Raw genomic sequence first — 22418 nt, 5'->3', positions numbered from 1 at the left:
ACTTTACTCATTTACTTTAGGCAAAAGTCCCATTCCCCTTGATGAAGCAATTACTAACTCTCTAGGTAACCCTTTTGTAAATGGATCCGCTAGGTTATCCTTAGATTTGACATAATCAACTGTTATGACTCCTTCTGAGAGTAATTGCTTTACGATGTTATGTCGTCGACGAATATGTCGTGACTTACCGTTATACATTTTACTATGTGCTCTTGCAATAGCTGCCTGATTATCGCAGTGTATTTTTATTGCAGGCACCGGCTTAGTCCATATAGGAATGTCCTTCAGGAAGTGTCGCAGCCACTCTGCCTCTTCTCCTGCTTTATCCAGAGCAATGAATTCTGAATCCATTGTCGATCGAGCTATGCATGTTTGCTTTGAGGATTTCCATGATATGGCAGCCCCACCCAGTGTGAATACGTATCCACTGGTTGACTTGGTATCATCAGTATCTGAGATCCAGTTGGCATCCGCATATCCCTCTAATACTTCTGGATATTTGGTATATAATAGCCCATACTCTTTTGTCTGTCTCAAATACCTGAGTACCCTTACTATAGCCGTCCAATGTTCTTTACTTGGATTGCTAGTAAACCTACTCAATTTGCTAACAGAATAAGCTATGTCTGGACGTGTACAATTCATCAAGTACATCAGACTTCCGATAATCTGTGAGTACCTTAACTGGTTTACTCCTTGACCGCGATTTTTCATCAAATGCACAGTCGGATCTATCGGTGTCCGAGCTAAACTCATATCATTCTTGTTGAATTTTTCTAGAATTTTCTCAACGTAGTGAGTCTGAGATAATTTTATCCCATAAGAGCTTCTAGATATTTTTATTCCGAGAATGACTTCGGCCCTACCTAAGTCTTTCATGTCGAAATTCTTCGACAACATTTGCTTAGTTGTTTTTATGACATCTATATTATCTCCCATAATAAGCATGTCATCTACGTACAGACATAGGATTACACATCCTTTAGCAGTGACCTTAGTGTAGACGCACTTGTCACATTCATTTATTTTGAACCCATTTGATAACATTGCTTGATCAAATTTCAAGTGCCACTGCTTAGGAGCCTGCTTTAAACCATAAAGCGACTTTACTAACTTACACACTTTCTTCTCTTGGCCGGGTACCACAAACCCTTCTGGTTGAGTCATATAGATCTCTTCTTCCAGTTGTCAATTTAAGAAAGCTGTCTTTACATCCATCTGATGTATTTCTAGATTGTGGATAGATGCTATCGCGATTAGCAATCTTATTGACGTGATTCGAGTAACAGGAGAGTAAGTGTCGAAATAATCTAGACCTTCTCTCTGTCTGAATCCTTGAGCCACAAGTCTGGCTTTATACTTGTCGATTGATCCATCCGTCTTCAATTTCCTTTTAAAGATCCATTTGCAACCTAAAGGTTTGCAACCTATCGGGAGATCTACTAACTCCCATGTATGGTTATTCATAATGGACTCAATCTCACTGTTCACTGCCTCTTTCCAAAAAGGAGCTTCTGGAGTTGACATAGCTTCTTTATATGTTAGAGGCTCACTTTCTAACATATAGGTTAGAAAATCAGGACCAAAGGTTTTTTCTACCCTTGCCCTTTTACTCTTTCGAGGCTCTTCCGACTTGTCCTCTACTAGATTTTTATCTCTTTCAGAGATTTCTGTATTTTCTTCGTTTCTGACTCTTTTCAGAGATTTTTCCTCTGATATAGATTTACATGAAAATATATTTTCAAAGAATTCGGCTTCCCGTGATTCTAAGATTGTATTCACATGTATATCTTCTATATCAGACTTGTGAACCAAGAATCTGTATGCACTACTGTTTTCTGCATATCCAACGAAAATACAGTCTATTGTCCTTGGTCCTATTTTGACCCGTTTAGGTAAAGGCACCAGGACTTTGGCTAGACACCCCCACACTTTAATGAATTTAAAGGATGGTTTTCTGCCGTTCCACAACTCATAAGGTATCTTACCTGTTTTCTTGTGAGGTAACTTATTTAATAAGTAGTTGGCCGATAATATTGCCTCCCCCCACAAGTTCTGAGGTAATCCAGAACTGAGTAATAATGCATTCATCATCTCTTTCAGAGTTCGATTCTTTCGCTCTGCTACACCATTTTGTTGAGGTGTATAAGGAGCAGTAGTCTGATGAATAATGCCACTTTCGGCACAAATTTCAGCGAAAGGGGATTCATACTCTCCGCCTCTATCACTTCTCAAAATCTTAATTTTTCGATTAAGTTGATTTTCAACTTCATTCTTATAGATTTTGAATTTCTTTACTGCTTCATCTTTACTTCTTAGCAAGTAAACGTGACAGTACCTTGTACTATCGTCTATGAAGGTGATAAAATACTTTTTACCTCCTCTAGTCTGAACCATTTTTAAATCACATATGTCACTGTGAATTAACTCTAATGGTTCTGTATTTCTTTCCACAGAATGAAAAGGAGTCTTTGTCAATTTAGACTCTACACATGTTTGACATTTTTCCGAAGAATTAATATCAAACTTTGGGATTAAGTCCGTGTGCATTAACTTTCTCAAAGAGTTATAATGAGATATTCAAGTCTGAAGTTTGGACGGAAAATGGTTAAGTTAGGGACCAAAAGGCAATACGGAAAAGTTTGTCTGGGGGCCATTCTCGCAAAGGGAACACGTCCAGATCTGACGGTTGGTGTTTTCTCCGCGCTAAAGGGAAGATCCAATGGATGGCGTTAGGTCTGTGTCGGGCACGGAGTAGGATAACCCGAAACTTCATCCAACGGCTGATCTTTTTAGATTTCGGGCTAATTTCGGTATAAGCCCATCAGATCTAACGGAGGGCGTTTCCTCCGCGCTTTTGAGAGCGATCTGATGGTCCAAATCTCAACCGACACGAACTGTAGGGAATGAAGTGATGCGTCACTTTATTCCTTAACAGATGCGTCCCTAAAACCCAACAGAAGTGTCCCTTATGAATGCATCTATTCGAAACCTATTTATAGGAACCAAATATTTAGCAGAGTTTTCAAGGAGTTTCATAAGCAAGAAGTTTGGTCCATTTGCATAAGTCAGAGGTTAGTATACTTTCAAGTTCGACTGCTTTCGGATTCGAAGTACCATTGAATCGAAAGGTTAATCGTTGTATCCTGGGAGACAAACGCCGGTAACTGTTTGGTACTATACAGGGCGTCAATTGTCTTAAGAAAAGAGGAATACCTCGCCTCGATTAAAAAATTATTCTTCTTCTTATTCTCCGACTTTTCTTTTTCTTTTTAGCCTATCTGATTTCTTAATCAAAGACATTCTGATTTTCCAAATCAGAAGTGTGTTGATTTTTTAAAGTAATAAATCAGTAAACACAGAAGGATACAATTCCTCTTTCCGATCTTAAATCGATAGTGAGATTCGACTACGAATCATCTGTTCTGGATAACAGACATTATCGGTTAGAAATACGAAAGATATTGAGTTGTTTTATTCCTTAGTTTTTCTCCATTAATCTGGAAAGAAAGTGTTTTTGATTAATTTACAAATAAAATCAAAGTAGTAACCAGTTTCACTAGTGATTCGGTTATAGACTCGCTGAGTCAATTCGTTGAATCGGTACACCGAATCCAACAAATAAGGTCTTTCAGCTAATAGGCAAAACAATGTCTTATTGTCAAATAACAAAAAAGAAGGGGAATGTCAGGTGTTAATCGAGGCAATAATAAACGACAGTGGAGATGATATGCCCGGGAGAATCCGACCATTCATTATTGAAGCTAGGGCTACAATCACTAGTTCTCGTTTAAGGACGCTCCAGTACTGCTCGTGAGAATCCAACTCTGAGACCAGGTTATTGGCTCACTCGGCATTGGAACCAGTACAATTTTAAGCTTTTCGATCCAGTCCTTGTATAGGTCTAAGTTTCTCGATTGGTACTCTTATTAACTTCTGTTTGCACTCTTTTAAGCTTTGGCTATTAATGAAGTTATGAGTTTCCAAAACAAAAAGTCTCAATAAACCTATATAACAAAACATAACTTGTTTTGCTTACTGGAACACAATGGATGCTTGCTGACTGGGACAAAATAAATGTCTTCATCTCATCTTCCCTCACTTGGTCTCTTCCCACAAAAGTCTTTCACTTCCACAGGACAAAATAATGACTCGTAACATTAAACATTTAAGTTTACTCGATTTGAAATAATCACAATGCAATCCAACTATTCAGAATAAGAGTGGCAAAAGTAATAAGACAAAACAAAAAAGCTTCCGATATTATTAAAGAAACAAAAATAAAACGGTGTATTTAAATTAAAATATAAGGTTAAGAGGAGTTTTATTGAAGGAGCATTTTTCCCCTTTTCTCTCTCATTTATCTCACTGATTTCTCTCGTATGGTTCCGTCTCCTGTCTCCTATCCACTCTCCATTTTTATTAACATTATCACCACAACATATTTGTGCAAACACGGGTAAAGTGCTCGATGGAAGTGTTTGCGTCGGAGGCACGGATCATATTTAGTGAATATACATGGAGGAACTCATATTTTTTTTTAGAACTTATTATTTATACCTTTAGTAACTTAAATTCCTATGAGAATCAAATCTAAAAGCATCTCCCATGAGACACTCTAACAAACACTCTAAAGGTCTTAATTGTCAAGTGTCAATGAAAGTGTTCTTTCCGAAGTGTCAATATAGAGGTAAAGGGTTCGAGGCATGCTGACAATTCAAAAAATAAATGTAGAGACACTTAAAACTTTTTTTTGTCTCCAATGAAGATCTCTAATGTATCTCCACTTAATACACATGTCACTCTTAAATTCAATAGATAAAAGTAGTTACAAAGCAAATGTTTCCATTGGTTAAAATTTTAGAGTCTCAAAGAGACACTCTTACTTGAGAGTCTCTATTAATAAATGCTTCACATCATCTTAGAGTGTCTAGTTGAGTGCCCTATTGAAAAATCCTAAGTGACACTCTAAGTTTTAGAGTTTGAGTGTTCCATTGGAGATGCTCTAAGAGCATCTCCACTGGGGTACTCTCTACAGATGTGCTGACTTTTTGTGACTAACTATTTCCGACGGTATCCACAAAAGGCGTCGGAAAAAAGACTATTTTGGACGTGTTTATTGATTAACTATATGATTACATCATTTAAGCTTAAGTGGTGATTAACTAAAATGTGTAATATCAAATTTCCAACGTACACATGTTTTGGGTGATTAGGAAAGCACCATTTTTGAAGTCAATGGCTTTCTAATAATTATATCAAATTACTTTGAATGATTATGATAACAACAAAGAGTGAGATAATATTTTTGTATGTATCAATTTGATCGAACCAGTCATAAGAAATAAATTGATAACTAAAGTATGTCATAAAAAAACTAACAAGAAAATAAAAGTACCAACTAATAATTCTTAATTTGTACTAATATATATCTTTCATCTTCAAAATTAATAATTAATACTTTGCATCACTCATGATAATTCTCATCTCAATTAACATCCTCCAGCCAAATCAAACCATATTCATTAACAAAACTTATATTAAATAACAATTGTGAACTAATTAACTTTTGACACCAATTACACACAATAGATCATCACTTACATATTGCTTTTACTTTTAGAATGTCGGAAATAAAAATAATAATTGTACTATCTTTTGCTTCCCAAGTATAAAACAAAATCCTAAACCTAATTTACATTTTTGTTGTAGCTCTACGGGAGCTTGACAAACATTAAAACTTTAACGTATTTGAATGAAATGAAAATAACTCTTAATTAATTATTTTCGGTAAAATGACTGGTGACAAAAGTAGATTAGCTGTCTGAGTGATGATTCATTGGGGTAAATTACACAGTTTTAGTTAGAAACATTAGAGTTTTGGGTTAGAGATCAAAGTAAAAGAGAGGTATAGATTAGATTGACATTTTATGACTCACTTGTGCTTGTTTTTTTCCCCAAAGTGCATGAAAAAATCAAAAGTGAAGGTTAGAAATAAAGCATTTCCAGTTATGAAATAATAATTCAAAATGTAATAAAGAGGTGAAATAAAAAGAAGAAAATTCCAAAACCAATGAGTATGTGTTGCCTACTCAATTTGGGCAATTTGGAAATTATTGTCTATAAATGTACAATCCCCTACATAGAGTTTGGAGTATATCCGCATTATTTACAAAGAATCATTTCATGATTTGGACTTGGTCTGGTGGGTCGGTCCATTGATGATTGAAAGAAAACAAATCAAGAAAATAAAGCCAAAATGAGGATGATTTTAATTTAGAAGTTAAAATAAAGTAAAGATATATTAAATAGATGATGTGGTTGCTCCGGATTTTTAGAAGGTGTTATATTTATATTTATATTTTTTTAAATAAATCAGAATTTCATTCATACATAGGAATTCAATCCAATACATCTTTAACTCCTTTGTGTACAACATGGATTTATTATCGTAAATGACAACACGAAACTTACAAAAGTAATCACAACATGAAGGCAAAGGAGTATGATATTGTTGTCACAAAATAAAAAGATCCACAAATGAGCGGACCCTAAAGGTTGTGAACTTTATTATATTTAATTATATGTAATCAGGATGAACCAAGTAGAGACGAATTACGGTTTCATCAAGAACACCATATCTCAGAGAAGAATTTATGAATGTCACTAGAGACATTGACATTTGATTTCGAAGACGAAGGTTGACTGATTCCATAACTTTACTTGTTGGTCATGTATAATCTTCCTTCCTCTATCATCAACATACGGAAACCCAGATCGATGAGGAAGAGAAGGTGTTATATTGTCATTAAGAAATGGAGATTCCTGATTTATTGAACATAGGCATATTTAAGATAGAATGAGAATAAATAGGTTCTCAGTCCCCATATGATGGCTTCAATACATATAGTCCTTAGCAGGGGCGGTCCGAGCCCAAAACAGCCAAAGCGGCCACTTTGGGCCCCATTGTAACGGAGGGCCTCACATTTTGGTTTTTTTATATCAATTTTAAATAATAATCTATATAATAAAATAGGTGGATGGGTGCTGACTGGAACATACCCAGAGATAAATCGGACCGTCCCTTCCACATCAGCACTATCATCCACCTTTGGATTCAGCCACGTCAGAAGTTGAGAAATTTTAAAACCACGTCTAGAAAGACAAATCCCTTTCTCATGGAAATACGCATCTCTTTCTAGACAGACACATTTCTTTCCTCTATTAAAACCATGGCTTCTCTAAGTTGAGAAATTTTTTGCTTCTTTTGTCAGATTATTCAATGCACGCTGCTAAGGTGAGTATTTGTTTTCATTTGTGTTCTGTATAAGTCATCTTCACATCTGTTTTTTTGAAATCTTCCATGTGAAATGAAATCATGCTGGATTAAATGTTTGGTTTTACTGTTCTTGGTCAGTTTTGATTGTGTTTAAGGTTAATATTTTCTTCTTAAAATCAAAATCTTTCTTTCATCTTTGGTTGATCTTATTGTTGTTGGTCAGACTAGAGTTCAAATGCTGACGAAGTGTTTGTTAAAATGTCTCAGAGAGGAATATTGTATAAGTCGTCTTCACATCATATGGTATTATTCTTTTTAACACTATCTATAAGGAACTAATATCATGTGTCTTGAGCACCGTCTTGTAGTAGATCGAGTTTGGTTCATTATATCTTACACAGTTAATAAAATGATATTATTGGCTCACTATCATTGTGACACTCGTCTACACATCATGTGGTATTATTCTTTTTAACACTATCTATAATGAACCAATATCATGTGTTTTGAGCATTGTCTTGTATATATATATATAGGGCACGAGACATTGTATCAATCAAATTTGACGACTTTCCGTATTTATTATTGTTATATTGTTTATTTTCTTTTGTTTATTTTTTCCTTAAATTTATTATTTTATTGAAATAGAAAGATTTTAATTTCTTTTTTTAACTCTTGAAATTTATTTTGTTTTTTTTTTAAATTAGTTTATTTTATTTCTAAGAAGGATACTGTTATTATTTTTTAAATAGGTAACTTTATTTCTACGAAAGACTATATTTTAAATTTTAAGAAGTATCCTTTATTAAAAAAGGGTGTTTGTCCCAGTCAACGTTTTCCCTTCTGTTTTATAATATATATATATATATATATATATATATATATATATATATCAGTGTTATGTTCTTTAACTACTTTGTATATACATCTTAGAAAGTTATGTTTCAATCTATGCTTTGACATATACCTTATTTATATTTATATTTGTTTATTTCAACATATCATTTGAATTAATTGCTTTAAGAATTAGACAATAACTATGTATAGACATGACTCGAGCAAAAAAGATTGAAACTTTTGTAAGAAAAATAAAAATAGCTTACATGCCATCCCGCTTCTATAGTGTCCATGTTTGTTCCTCATTCACTTGTGAGCCATAGCTGGCTAAGTGAAAAGTGACTATAATTGTAATCATATGTTTATATTTAAAACTTTGTAGTTGTAGTTCAAAAGGTTTCGAAATTCGATTAACCAATAAGAGGGAAAGGACAAAAGTGATGAAAGGGAAGCATATAGCTATATCTATATTTATAAATGTATATATATATATATATATATATAAATATTTATATATATATATATATTTATAAATATATATATATATATATATATATATATATATTTATATAAGTGTTATGTTTTTTAACTACTTTGTATATGCATCATCGATAGTTATGTTTCAATCTATGCTTTGACAAATACCCTATTTTATTATAAACTGTTATATCTTAACTTGAATGATAACTCAATAGTTAAGGTGTTAGATTTTGTTGAAGAAGTCAAAAGTTCAATCAGCAAATAAGCCTTTTAAGAATTTCTTTTTAACCATGTGCTAAATAGGATCCAATTTTTAACGCCTTCAGGGGCCTCTCAAATGTTTGGGTCAACCCTGATCCTTAGGGCCCAAAATGTCTTTGAGATGATAATTATTAAGTTTATTCATGATGTAATAGGTTCATGATGTGTCCACGTCATGTAATGATGTAATGTCTCTTGAATCCATATAAAGAAATATCTTAAATCAAATGATTGTTACAGTGCTTATTCTATTTATAAATCTTGACCCGAGTTAGTATCATGTATTTATGCTTTGTAATGATTACTATTATAACTCTTGAAATTAATGTGAAGAAAAGCTAGTGCGGATGGATTATGTACTTTTAAATGATAAAGCTGTTTGGGATTTAGATCATATCCCTCCTCCCACTGTAAAGCTGGTGTTAAATGAAGTTAACGATCAAACTGTCTTTTCTCTTTTATACCCTCTGTATGCTCTCGGGCTGTGCGATTTTCTCTTGTGGTGGCGCCACCTCTCTTCTCCTCCCTCATTGACGGTTATCTAGCAGTTACTAGCGGTTCTATGCGGTTTCTTCTCTAGGGTTGCATCTGTTTACCCTCCTTTTCCCTTCTTCTTCTTTATATGCTCTTTTAGGGGTCTTAATCCTTTGAGATACAGTCTCTTTTCATCCTTCATTCTCTCTATTCTTTGTTCAATCTCTCCTTATCTTTATCATGTCTGATCACTAAGCCGAATTTCGTTGCCGATTTGCTGCCTTAACAGTGGAAGATACAAACATCCCTCCTGTTGCTATCACTAACTCCATGGTGTTCGATGAAATTCCTAAGAATGGCCTTTTGAAATTCTTCAGCACTAGGAAATTGGACATCAGTCAGGCTATGCTTCGTATATCCAGAGTTCTTCATGGACCCAACAAGTTTACTTTAACTGAAGTGTCCGATAATATCTTTCTTATTCATTTTATTACCTCCTCTGAATTAAGTTTAGCAATTGAAAGTTCTCCTTGGGTTATAGCGGAGGAGCTTGTTGTTATCTTACTATGTAACCCTTGTCTCTCGCCAAGCGATCATTCGTTCGACTTTGCTTGGTTTTGGATCCAATTCCATAGTATTCCTATAGGCCATCTGAATGCCACCACAATGAACAAATTAGCCAGATTATTAGGCAAGTATGAACCGGCTACTCAAGAAGAGATGCCCTAAAATGGAGTGTGTACGGTAGGTTTCGAGTCGAACTCAATTTGACTAAACCCCTCACTCAACGGGTTAACCTTAACATCTCGGACTACATACTCATATCAGTTGAACTGAGAATTGAAAAGTTACCAAGGTTCTGTTCTTCCTGTGGCCGGATAGGCCACTCTATCAAGTTTTGTCCGGCAATTCTCCATTTTGGAGATCTCCTAAAGATGAACATCACTCAGGAACAACAATTATTGGTTCAGAAAGCTATGGAACCACGATATAATGAAGCCTTCCGGGTTCCATTAAATGCGAGGGGATTAGCCAGAGAACACGACTCGTTCTCCCCATTTGACAACCCCCTTACTCGAGGAATTCTCGAATCGGGCCCATCTCATTCTAGTGTTGCTACTTCTCTTCCTTCTATATCTGAAAATTTTGGTGCTTTACTAACTTTGCTTACACATGCAAAACAATCTGGAACAGTGGATCCACCGAACCAGTCAGACAAGGAGAAGACAACTCTTTGGACCAGTCATCTACCCCACCATCTTCTACAGCAATAAGATAATAATGGATGACGGTCGACGTCGTACTTCCAAAAGGCCGGCGAGATACATATTTGAAGATAATACCACTGAAAGGGTCACGACAACCCCAATGTCGATGGAGCAGTGAATTGCCTAGGATGAAATTGTCGCGGACTCAGGAACGGCCCGACAATATCGACTCTAAAAGCGTTCCTTCACTCCACTCATCCGGCTTTAGTGTTTCTTTCTTAAACTCACCTTTCCTTTCTTAATTGTATTCCTTCTTTAGTTAATTTTGGTTTACCTAATTACCTTAGAGTTCCCTCTATTGGTCGTAGTGGTGGCCTTTTACTGTACTGGTATAATAATATTAACATCAATTCTCATTATACTTCTAGCAACTTAATTCATATTACTATTACTACTGATTCTTATCCTGATCCATGGGATCTTTTATGTATATATGGTCCCCCAGGCTTACTGACAGAAATCAATTCTGGACTGATCTGTCGGACCGTATTCAGACCATTAGCAATCCTATTTGTTGTTTCGGTGATTTCAACACCATTAGTTCTCCTTCCGAGAAATGGGGAGGGAACAATCGTATGCCTTTTATGTCCAGATTTAACAATTTCATGAATAATACTGGCTTACTGGACCTAGGTTTTTATGGTCCTGGTTTTACTTGGACCAACAACAGATCTATTCATCATCTCACTAGAGAGCGTTTGGATAGAGCTATTTGCAATGCTGACTGGCTCTTAAATTTTCCTAATGCGGGCCTCTTCCACTTACCTCGTTATAACAGCGACTATGCCCCCGTCTTGCTTAGACTTCATTCTCAGACCAACATTATATGGTCTATTGCCAAATATGAAATCTATTGGTCTTCCCACCCGAGTTTTCATGATACCTTTAAACGGAACTGGGAATCTTCTACTGGATCCTTCCACTCCAAGGCCACTCAGATTAAATCGGCCCTTCATGGGTGGAGCAAACATACGTTTGGTATTACCCAAAATAGACTCAAAATCCTTAAAAATAGACTGTTACATATTCAGACTTTCTTCCTAATACTAATACTATTGAAGTGGAATCCGACTTTCAGGAACAAATATTATATCTCGAGAAAACCCAACACACAAAGGTGGAGCAACATTCCAAACCGAGGTGGGCCAAAAATGGAGATCACAACACCAAAGCATTCCATCTCTCTATGACTCAACGTCGTCATAAAAATCGAATCTTGAAATTAATTAATCAATTTGGGGAACAAATATCAACAGAAGAGCATATCTCTAAAGAAATTGAGGCTCATTTTCAGAACTTATATCAGGCTGAATCACTCGGTCCTTTTTCTGCTGATTTGTTAAATGCACACCGAGCAGTTTCACCGGAAGATCTAGTTTCCATCTCAAGACAACCGTCAGAAGAGGAAATCAAACAGGTAGCTATGAGTATGGGACCATCTAAAAGCCCAGGACCAGATAGCATACCATGCCACTTCTAACAACACAATTGGGACGTGGTGGGAGCAGAATTGGTAAGATTTATCCAAACGGTCTTTGCTACCGGTACTTTTGATCCCTCTCTCAACCACAATATACTGGCCTTAATCCCCAAGATTCGGTCGCCGAGTAGAGCCACAGATTTCCGGCCTATTGCCCTGTACTGTGTATAAGTTCATCACTAAAATCCTAACCAATCGTATTAGACCCCACTTACAAAATTGCATAAGCTGGACCCAAAATGCATTCGTTCCAGACCGCTAAATTTTAGATAACAACATTATTGCTCAAGAACTCTTGCACTCTATGCACATTTCTAGAGCCAAGAAAGGGGGGTTTGCTCTTAAAATGGATATGGCTAAGGCTTTTGACCGGGTCGATTGGTCATTCCTTGAGACTATACTCTTGGCGACTGGTATCCAAGGCCCGATTTTAGGCCTTATCATGCACTGTGTCACTTCTGTCAATTTTAATATCCACATCAATGGCGGGCTCCATGGTAATATTTCGCCTACCAGAGGACTAAGGCAAGGGTGCCCCCTATCACCCTACGTTTTATCCTCATGGCTCAATCACTGTCTCTACTAATATCTTTACATGAGTCTCAAGGTTCTTTTACAGGTTACAAAGTCAATAATAATTGCCCTCGCATCTCTCATCTCCTTTTCGCTGATGATCTCATTCCTTTTGGTAATGCTACTACTGAAAACCTCCAAGGCATCATTTCCATCATCAACTGCTACTCCAGCTTCTCGGGTCAGGCTATTAACCTGGATAAATCCTCCTTGTACTTTGGACCTGGAGTCCCTAATGCCATGATGGATGCTTACACTCGTGAATTGACTGCGCCACTCATGATGGACCACACCAAATATTTGGGAGCTTTGATCCTTAAACCTGGTAATAGAATTCAAAGCTATGATTGGTTAATCGAAAAATTCAACAAAATGCTAGCTGGTTGGAAGAATAAACTGGTCTCACAAGCAGGGAGAACCACCCTAATTAAATCAGTCCTTAATTCCTATTGTACCTACCCCTTTAGCCTAAAAAAAAAATCCCAAAAACAGTGATTCATAAACTGGAACAGTTTGAAAGATCATTTTGGTGGGGACATAATGTTAATGAAAGGAAGATTCACTTTATCAACTGGGACCTCATTACCAGTTCTAAACAAGATGGAGGTCTAGGAGTACGGTCACTTGAACTAGTCAATGACTCTTTAGTTGCTCATTACCCCTAATTCAATGTGGGTCAAAATTCTAAAGGGCAAATACTTTCAATTGGATGACTTCTGGCCTAGCAACTCAACCAGACCAAAAACTCCATGGCAATCAATTGTCAAGATCAGAGAATCAATGCATAGCAACTTAATTTGGCTTGTTGGTGATGGATCGAGTATAAAGATTCAACAGGACCCATGGGTCCCCAATCGTCCAAATATTATGCCAACTTTCCACAACCCACTTCCAGCAAACATTTATTGGGTCTCTGACCTAATAGATCAACAATCAAACCAGTGGATAGTATCTATACTTCATCAATACTTTGACAATGATACGGCCAATGCTATTAAAAGTATACAATTACCAAACAACAGATGCATGGATAGATTAATATGGATGCCATCCCCTCAGGTAAGTTTACCTCTAAATCCTATTATGCTTCTTTCAGATATATACCTCTTTTACATGATTCAATCACAGACTTTCCTTGGACTAAATTGTTGTCTAAATCTGATATGGTTCCTAAAATCCAAATGTTTATATGGAGACTACTCCATAATGGACTTGCCGTGTTAGGTAACCTAGGCATCAGACTTAACACTTTAAATCAGACATGTTTTCTTTGTCATAATGAAATAGAAACCATAAATCATCTTTTTGGTTCCTGTCCAAAATTTATTATGCTTATCGACCTATTGGATCTCAACCTCAGAAACATCATAACCAGTGATCCTATAGACACCCTTAAAAACATTCTTAGACAAGGAGATAGAAAGCAAAAAGAATGGATCCATTATACTTATCTGTTATGGTTTTGGTGGAAAGCTAGAAACAATCTCTACTTCAATGATATTCAACCAAACTTGTATCAAATCCACCAATCAACTCTTCGTGAACTCAGGTATGCTTTTCTCCCTGCCTTTCCGCAACTTCGACTTCTATTTCAGATCGACATACAGAAATATGGATCCCTCCTAGTCCAGGAACCATCAAGATCAATGTAGATGGAGGATTTACAAATGATAGAGGATCGGCGACAGCTGTAGCTAGATCATCAACAGGGGAAGTACTCTCTTCTTCAAGGAAAGATTTCGCTCCTATCTCAGCTCTCCACAGTGAAATTCAGGCAGCTATTTTAGGGCTAGATTTAGGGGATCAACTCGGCGTAAGGAATTATATATTGGAGAGTGATTCCTCATTGACCGTTGGATATCTAAACAACGATCTGGATAACATCCCGTGGCGCCTTCTCAGACAGATAGAGGAAACACGTGGAAGAATAAGGGACAAGGAGGTGATGGTTACCTACATCTCCAGAGACGCCAACCAACTAGCTCATACTCTGGCTTCGTCACCTTGATTCTTTTTTTGTTTTAGTCCCTCAGTGGTTAACAATTTTCTTTCCAGTCCTTTATTGTATTCTTGTATTGTTTGGTTATCTTTATTATTGGGTTTCCCTAAAAAAAAATGAAGTTAAGTTTCTTTGTCAAAAAGAAAAAGAAAGTTCAAACTATGTTTCTACAGTAGCGTATACTCGTTTATCAACAACGTAAAATGTGAATCCTATCTCTATTCTTGACATATATGTTACTAACTGAATTAAAAAAATTCACGAAGGTCGTGGCAGTTGGTCGTCGATAGGTCGGTTGTTGGCGACCACTTTTCAGATGTCGAAGAAGATAAAATATATAAGTGAGAATACATGGTTGGAAGAAGGAAAATTACAGAAACAAAAATGTTAACCGTTTAATGTAACTGATGGTTCTGAAAAAAAACAATTTTGAATTTTCAAAAAGCAAGAGACTAAAAATAATGCTCGTTAAAAAAATTAACCCAAATAGAAAGTAACCTATGTTTTTTTTAGTTGAAAGAGTAACCTATCCCACTTTTCTACCATAGCGCGCAGTGGCAGATCTGGACGAAGAAGCAAAACCCTGGCTAGAGTCTGGATTGGCTCTAATTTCTCTGGACCTAAACGCTATGACTAAAGGTGGATAGCCCGGATGGTAAAGGCTGCTCCAGCAACACGTGAGGGTAAGGGTCGATTCCCTCGTAAAGTATTGTTTTTTCAGAATTTTTCAACTGGCCTTTCGAAAGGATAATTTCTTTTTTGCCCTTAATTTGTAAATAACTCATGATTTTAGTCTTAATTCGTAACCAACTGACGTTTTGGCACTCAATTTTGTTCAGACTTTTTTTTGCCCCCATTTACTTTTTGCGCTCATTTAGTTGTATTTAATTGTTTTGTTATCCTTACATATATTTTTTGTCTTTCACTTCATCTTTCTCCCTCATATACTTTATCTTTTTCTTCTTCTTCGTCTTTCCCCACTTCCCTCTTTTCCGGTTTCTCTCCCCCTCGTAGTTTTTTCCCACTTCTTTCATTTTCTCAGTCGTTGCGGCGAAAGAGAGTGTCCCGTTTATTTGAACATTTCCTCTTTGTATATAGATAGCTTAAAATGTTTATCATATATTGTTTCAAATATGGTTAGACAAAAGAGTTTGTCTTATTTTTTTTTCACCTGAAATGTAATTCAAACTTTTTTTTTTTACTTCTCAAATCCTAGACATGTCTTTTAGTAGAAACAAAAAATTATCATAAAACGATTATATAAACGTACGAAGCAATTGTAATTGAATAAAAAAATGTATTTATCTTTTGCAGCCTTGCAGGCACTCATACCTTCTACATACAAATTAATATGTCAATTTTATTTAAGTCAGTCATGCCTAGAATAAAATCCTAACTCCGCCCTTGCTAGCATGTACTCAATTATTAACAATGTAAAATGTGAACCTAGTCTCTATTCTTGACACATATGTTACTAAGGGACTAAAATATGTTCTAGTATGATATATATTATTGCGGACAATTAATATGTAATTCTCTACCACTATCACATTAGTATGAATGAATAATATGATGATCATAACATTATAAAAGGAAGGGTACAATTATTTGTGACAAAAACATGGATCCAATTGTCATTTGGATAGTTACTTTTTTCCCATCATAAATTACATATAATGGGAATGGGAGGTAAAAGCCTCTGTCATTGTAGCCGACAAAACATAATTAAATAGATATTCGTTTTTTTCTCCCACAGAAAGTCCAAACATTTGACATCAACTTCAACCTATATTGGCAATGTAAGCAAATATTCGGATTCTTATTCATCAAATTTGTTCTCTCATATCCATTATAAATTGGTTGAAATTTTTGTTACCTAAAATGCCTTTCTCTATGAGCAATATAATTTTCTCTCTCTGTTTTTTAGTTACTTTATTCTTTTCATTTTTCTACTCCACAAAAGAAAAAAGGATGGGAAGAAATAATTATGCTCCAAAAAATTGGTTGAAAGACAAAGTAGAGAATGGAATGTTACTCAATTCCAATTTCAAGTATCAAGTTATTAATAGTATACTAAATGGTATAATGAATTTGGAGAAATGTATTTGTTCGCTCCTAATAAGAGAAAGTACAGGGGAAGCTCACTTATATTGTGGAAGAAAGCAACAGATGATAACTAGGGACGGCTTTGGCCTGTGAGATTTCGGAGGCCCAAAGTGAAGTTTAAGAATATGAGGCACATATGTTCGTAATAAAAAAAAAAGGCCAGCGCTTTGGGGAAAGCTAAATAGTTTCCGGGGTTTGAAATTTTAAAGGGAATATGCAAAATTTTGAAAAATTTCCGGGAAAACATAATGGGGAATATGGTTTAAAATAAAAAACTCTCCCCCTCACCTCCCTCCACCTCATCTTCTCTCTCTCTTCTCCGATTAGGTCGCCGGCCGGAAAATTTTCCGGCCGGCAACCATGAAAAAAAAAAAAAAAAATTCGCTCACTCTCTCTCTCTAGAAACTCCGGCGAAGGGGTTTCCCTTCGCCGGAGTTCCAAGTCTGTTCTTCAACAGATCCGATCTGTTCTTCAACAGACCAATTCTGGTTTGTTCTTCAACAGGCCAGATCTGGTCTGTTGAAGAACAGACCAGTTCCGATCTGTTCTTCAACAGACCGGAACTCCGGCGAAGGGAAACCCCTTCGCCGGAGTTTCTAGAGAGAGAGAGAGTGAGTGAAATTTTTATTTTTTTTCCATGGTCGCCGGCCGGAAAATTTTCCAGCCGGCGACCTAATCGGAGAAGAGAGAGAGAAGATGAGGTGGAGAGAGAGCGAGTTGAGGTGGAGAAGCTATTTTGCTTTCCCCCTAAATAAAATTGTCAAACAAAATTGACAAATTTTTTACCAAGTCTTCACACCCCGGAAACTATTTAGCTTTTCCCAAAGCGCTGGCCAAAAAAAATTGTCGTGTATTCGAATTGTTACGTTTCCCTTACACTTGATGTCGAATTTAAACATGAAACTTTTATTAATAACTATGCATTTTGACTCATACGATTTGACTGAGTTACTCAAAAATGACTCGGGTTCGAGAAGCCTAGGCGGTCTTCAGTCGATCATCCGATTAGGTGGGTCAATGAGATACTCAATCAAAGAACTAAGAAGCCATGATTCTCCCCAAAAGAAGTAATAGAGCAAAAAAATTCAACTTTCTTCTTTATTTTTGATCGTGTGAAGGTCTTAGCTTTAGTTGAGGTCTGACAACGGTCGTGGTGTTGTAGTAATGGTGGTGGTGATGATTGTTGTCGCCGAGGTGTAGTAACGTTGTTGTGGTTGTAATAGCGGAGGTATAGTGTTAGTGTAGGTGGAATTTTACTGATCGTGGTGGTGGAGGTTTAGTAATCGTGATCGGGGTGCCAGTAGAAGTGTGGTGGTAGTGAAGGTTCGATGGTGGTTTAGCAGAGACTAGACAAAGATAAAAAATGTTTTAGTTTTATACCAACTGCATAAAATTTTGCACCAACTGTATAAAATTTCCTCAGAGTTTTTCTCCACCATTTTTATGATTGTAGGTTTTACAATCGGACATCTGAAACATTCGTTGTCTTCTATCGAGTACTCTAATTTAGTTTTATAAAACAGATAAAAAAAAATTACATTCATGATTATTTTACTAATTAACTAACTTACAATAAAAATATTTATCCTCAGTTTACTTTTCCGTCCCTGTAGATCATTCTATTTATCTTTTAAAAGAAAAAATATTAATTATTTATCTACCTAGATTGTTTATCTATTTAGTATGGACTACGAGATGAGTTTTGGTAAACCAAAATTTTAAATGGCGGCAATAAAATATGTTATTTTTTCTAATCACCGTAAACATTAACTATATCCTAACTGACACTGATGATGCATAAAATGTTCTGGTGTTGACTAACATCTGAAGAGTCAAGATCATACCTAAAGTCAACAAAGTCAGACTGACTTAAGGCAGCAGGACCGCTGAGCTCCTGATGGTCCACTGAATATTCCCCTAACTGGGAGGTCGGGCAGAAGAAACCAACCCTGGGAGACGCTCTTGGCATAGACAGATCAGTCCTGGAGTGTTCAAAAGAGTGAGGGGGGTCCACACAGGTTCGGCCAGTGTCTTACGCCCAGAACTGGGAAGGCAGTAGCGCCAAGCTCTATCAACAAGATCTCAGTCGGCCACATATCTCGAAGTGTTTAAGCCAGTTTGGGCTCCACGTATCTGAAGGAGGAAACTTCTCCTTTAGAGTCTATCACACCGGCAAGATATCTACGAAAAATCCTTAAACTTAGGAACTTCCACTTATCAAAGATCCGGGATAGACTCTGAGAGAACCCCTAGATACTCAAGGAAGGAAACTTTTTCTTCGGATTAACGACAACCGCCTCACCACCGCCACTAATCACAGTCGGCCTAACATCGCCTATAAAAGGCCCCCCACATCGTCCTTCACAGGACACGATCTCCTTACCCAAAAAGATCACAAGAAACTCAGAGTTCTCATAACTCGCCCCCCAAAAGGATCAATCAATATTCATTCTTTTACTGCAAAGAGCAGGTTTTCCCCCCTCGGGAATAGACAAACAGGAGCAAAGAGCTGGAGCAAGGAGCAGTAGCAAGTAGCAGAAGCAAGAAGCGAGGAACAGGAGCCAGAAGCTGAAACAAAGAGAAGCAGAGCAGGAAGCAGAGCTGAAAGAAGGAACACAGAGCTAATCAATCCCCACCATAACGGAGGATTCATACATAATGGAGGTTGTCATGCATCAACTCCCTATTTCATGCTGATCTAACGAAAAGCTATTTTTTGACATCAGCATTTGGCGCTAGAAGGAGGGCATCTCTCTAGCAAAATCATCAATTCGGTAACCCGAACCTTATTTAACAATCTTTTCAGACTAACTACTTCCCTGAGTCCCTCAGACAGGCATGTCAGCAGAAGACTACCCGTCCGGCGAAATTCGGGAAACGTCCCTCAATCGCATGATATTCACAGCGGCCCTCAAGCGGCTCGAGGCTGAGAGAAGGCAGCAAGAAGAGATAATCACACAGCTACACAGGAACCTTAGCGCAGCGGAAACCGCGTTAAGAAAGCCGGTGCCCGAAACACTCGAATCTCTGCTCTCGGAAAACCTTGCGGAGACCAACGACCCAGTCGTCCCCCTAACCGTAGGCCTGTGATCGTACTCTGGGTCGGGAGACCCGCGGAAATTCCTTGAAAATTATGCCGCGATAATGAGTTTTTGCACGACCAATGTGGACGATTGGTGCTCGACCTTCGCCACCTTGCTGCGAGGACCCGCCCGGGATTGGTACCGATCGTTAACACCGGAGTCTACGAGGTCCTTCGCAGAACTCGCTCACAGATTCCTCAAAACTTTTGGTAAAGAACTGATCGACAGACGAGCCGCTCACTCCAACCGAGATAACCAGACCAACAATCAGGCACTTCGAGAGATGACTTTCACCATAAACATGATTAGGCGCCTAGCAGAGCTGGCAGAAGAATTCAAAGCATATCAGAAACTTTAATAAAGGAGCTCACGTGGAAAGAAACGGAGCGGGAGTTCGAAAGCAGGGAAGACATCAATGTCATAGCTGGTGGACCAACCCACGAAAGACACAGGGATAACAAGAGGCGCCGGAAAAAATAGCGAAATCATGTCCATACACAACGAAACGACGCCCTCCGTGGTTTTCACCGATGAGGATCTGAGAGGGGTAATCACACCCCACACGGACCCCCTAATGATAACGACGTTAGTGGCTAACTGGAGTATAGGGCGCATCTTAATCGACACTGGCAGCTCCACCGAAGTGATAAGCAGAACATGTCTCCAAAAACTTCAGGATCAAGTGAAGGCTGACGGCTGACGGGATGATCACCTTACCCATATTCATCGAAGAAGGGACGGCTAGCAGAGCCATGATGCTAAGTTTCGTAATCATCGACAAGCTACATGCATACAACATGATCTTGGGAAAAAAAATTCTTGAGAGAATCAGGAGCTATAATATCGATGAACCATCTGATGATAAGATTCTCAATCCCGGGAACAAGTCGCGTGGGCACGGTGAAAGGAGACCAGGCAACGGCCAGAGAGTGTTACGCAGTCTCGACTCGACACTGCAGAAGAAGGGCAACAGTTTCAGCCCCCACGGGTGAAAGAGAGGTCGCCAATCGCGAACGCGCGACAGACATGCAAGAGTAAAGCTGCGCAGGTCACCATCTCATCTCTCCCTTGGTTTTTTATCCTAAATAGATTTCTGCGAATAAAGACGTTAGGCAGGAGAAGTAGCGCTACCAGCTACATATTTTATTAATAAACAAAATATTTTAGCAAAAAGGCGACGCTATAAAAAGAGGAGTCCTAGTGAAACTCACTTTGCTTCGCAAAACATACAGCCTAGTAGCTAAGGCGACGACCAGGAGCTCCAAGGAGGAGTCCTAGCCAAACTCACTCTGCTTCGGCAAAACAGGTAGCTAAGGCGATGACCAGAAGCCTTAAGGAGCAGTCCTAGTTAAACTGAAACTTTCTCGAGTAAAACTGACCCTTCACCAAGGTCCTAAGGAGGAGTCCTAGTTAAACTGACCGTGCTCAAGCCGGCAAATTAGGCAACTCTGGTAGCTACGGCGACGACCAGAAACCTTGTAAGGAGAAGTCCTAGTTAAACTCACTTTACTCGAGTGAAACGCGATCCCCACTGAGGATCCTAAAGATAAGTCCGAGTTAACCTACTGCCCTGGCCAAGGTGATCGGGGGTATAAGGAGAAGGCTGTGCGAAACTAGTCATGCTTAAGCAGATAAAACAGCCCTGGTAGCGAAAGCAACGACCAGGGGTGCGGGAGGAGTCCCGGCGAAAATTAGTTGCGCTCAAGCCAACGAAACCAGCCTTGGTAGCGAGAGCTACGATTAGGGGTCCAAGGAGAAGTGCTAGTTAAACAAGTTGCGCTCAAGTCAACGAAAACCAACCCTGGTAGCGAAAGCCACGACTAGGGGTCCAAGGAGAAGTCCTAGTTAAACTAGTTGCGCTCAAGTCAACGAAACCAACCTTGGTAGCGAAAGCCACGACCAGGGGTTCAAGGAGAAGTCCTAGCTAAACTAGTTGTGCTAAAGCCAACGAAAAACAACCCTGGGAGCAGCAGCCATGATCAGGGGCAAAACCCAGACCAAGAAAGCATTCAAAGCTATACAGTTACACTAATTCGGGTTTCATTTTGCAGAAAGAATTAGTAAGCCTAGGTCATGCTAGAATAGATCTAAGTTATACTTTTTGCAGGGGCAATCATTTGGAGCATGCGTAGTAAGATTAGGGAAAACTGCATTAGTAAGCGTAAAAATAATTAAATTGACTGTTTGTTTTGGTATATGCGTACACACACACACACACACACACACACATATATATATATATAAACAGGAAACATCATTCATGAACAACTATGGCACATCAGAAGAAGATGAAGGAGCAGCAGGGGGACCGCCACCGACCACCGAGGCTTTGATAATCACGGCAAGTAACCGACCACCCCCATGACGGCGAACCAAAAACCCGACAGTCGAAAAAAAGCAGGTTCAGAGGCACTTGTTACGCAGATTAATGAATAAACCAAGGGATAGAGAGGATGGACTACGACTAACGCAGAAAGATTATCATCATCCAAAAGGTTTTGGGGATGAAGGATCTCAATGAAGCCTTAATCGGCCACCTCCATGCTCAAGTTTTTAACAGAGGAATCATTGTCATTCA

At 38.0% G+C, this 22418-nt stretch overlaps 1 protein-coding gene across 1 annotated transcript; it reads left to right on the top strand.

Annotated features, from left to right (window-relative positions):
- The first annotated feature begins 12425 nt into the window (after window positions 1-12425).
- Window positions 12426-14660, top strand: LOC147532437 (uncharacterized). Its single transcript, XM_086649951.1, has 4 exons — window positions 12426-12576; window positions 12699-13051; window positions 13343-13711; window positions 14202-14660. The coding sequence occupies exons 1-4, from the start codon at window positions 12426-12428 to the stop codon at window positions 14658-14660; spliced, it is 1332 nt and encodes a 443-aa protein (XP_086506077.1).
- Window positions 14661-22418: the final 7758 nt, after the last annotated feature.

The sequence above is a fragment of the Eschscholzia californica genome, unplaced genomic scaffold (genome assembly GCF_041429995.1).
Source record: "Eschscholzia californica isolate CP2 unplaced genomic scaffold, dmEscCali1.0.p SCAF_6, whole genome shotgun sequence".
Taxonomy (NCBI): Eukaryota; Viridiplantae; Streptophyta; class Magnoliopsida; order Ranunculales; family Papaveraceae; genus Eschscholzia; species Eschscholzia californica.
This window is presented reverse-complemented; position numbering and strand designations above follow the sequence as displayed.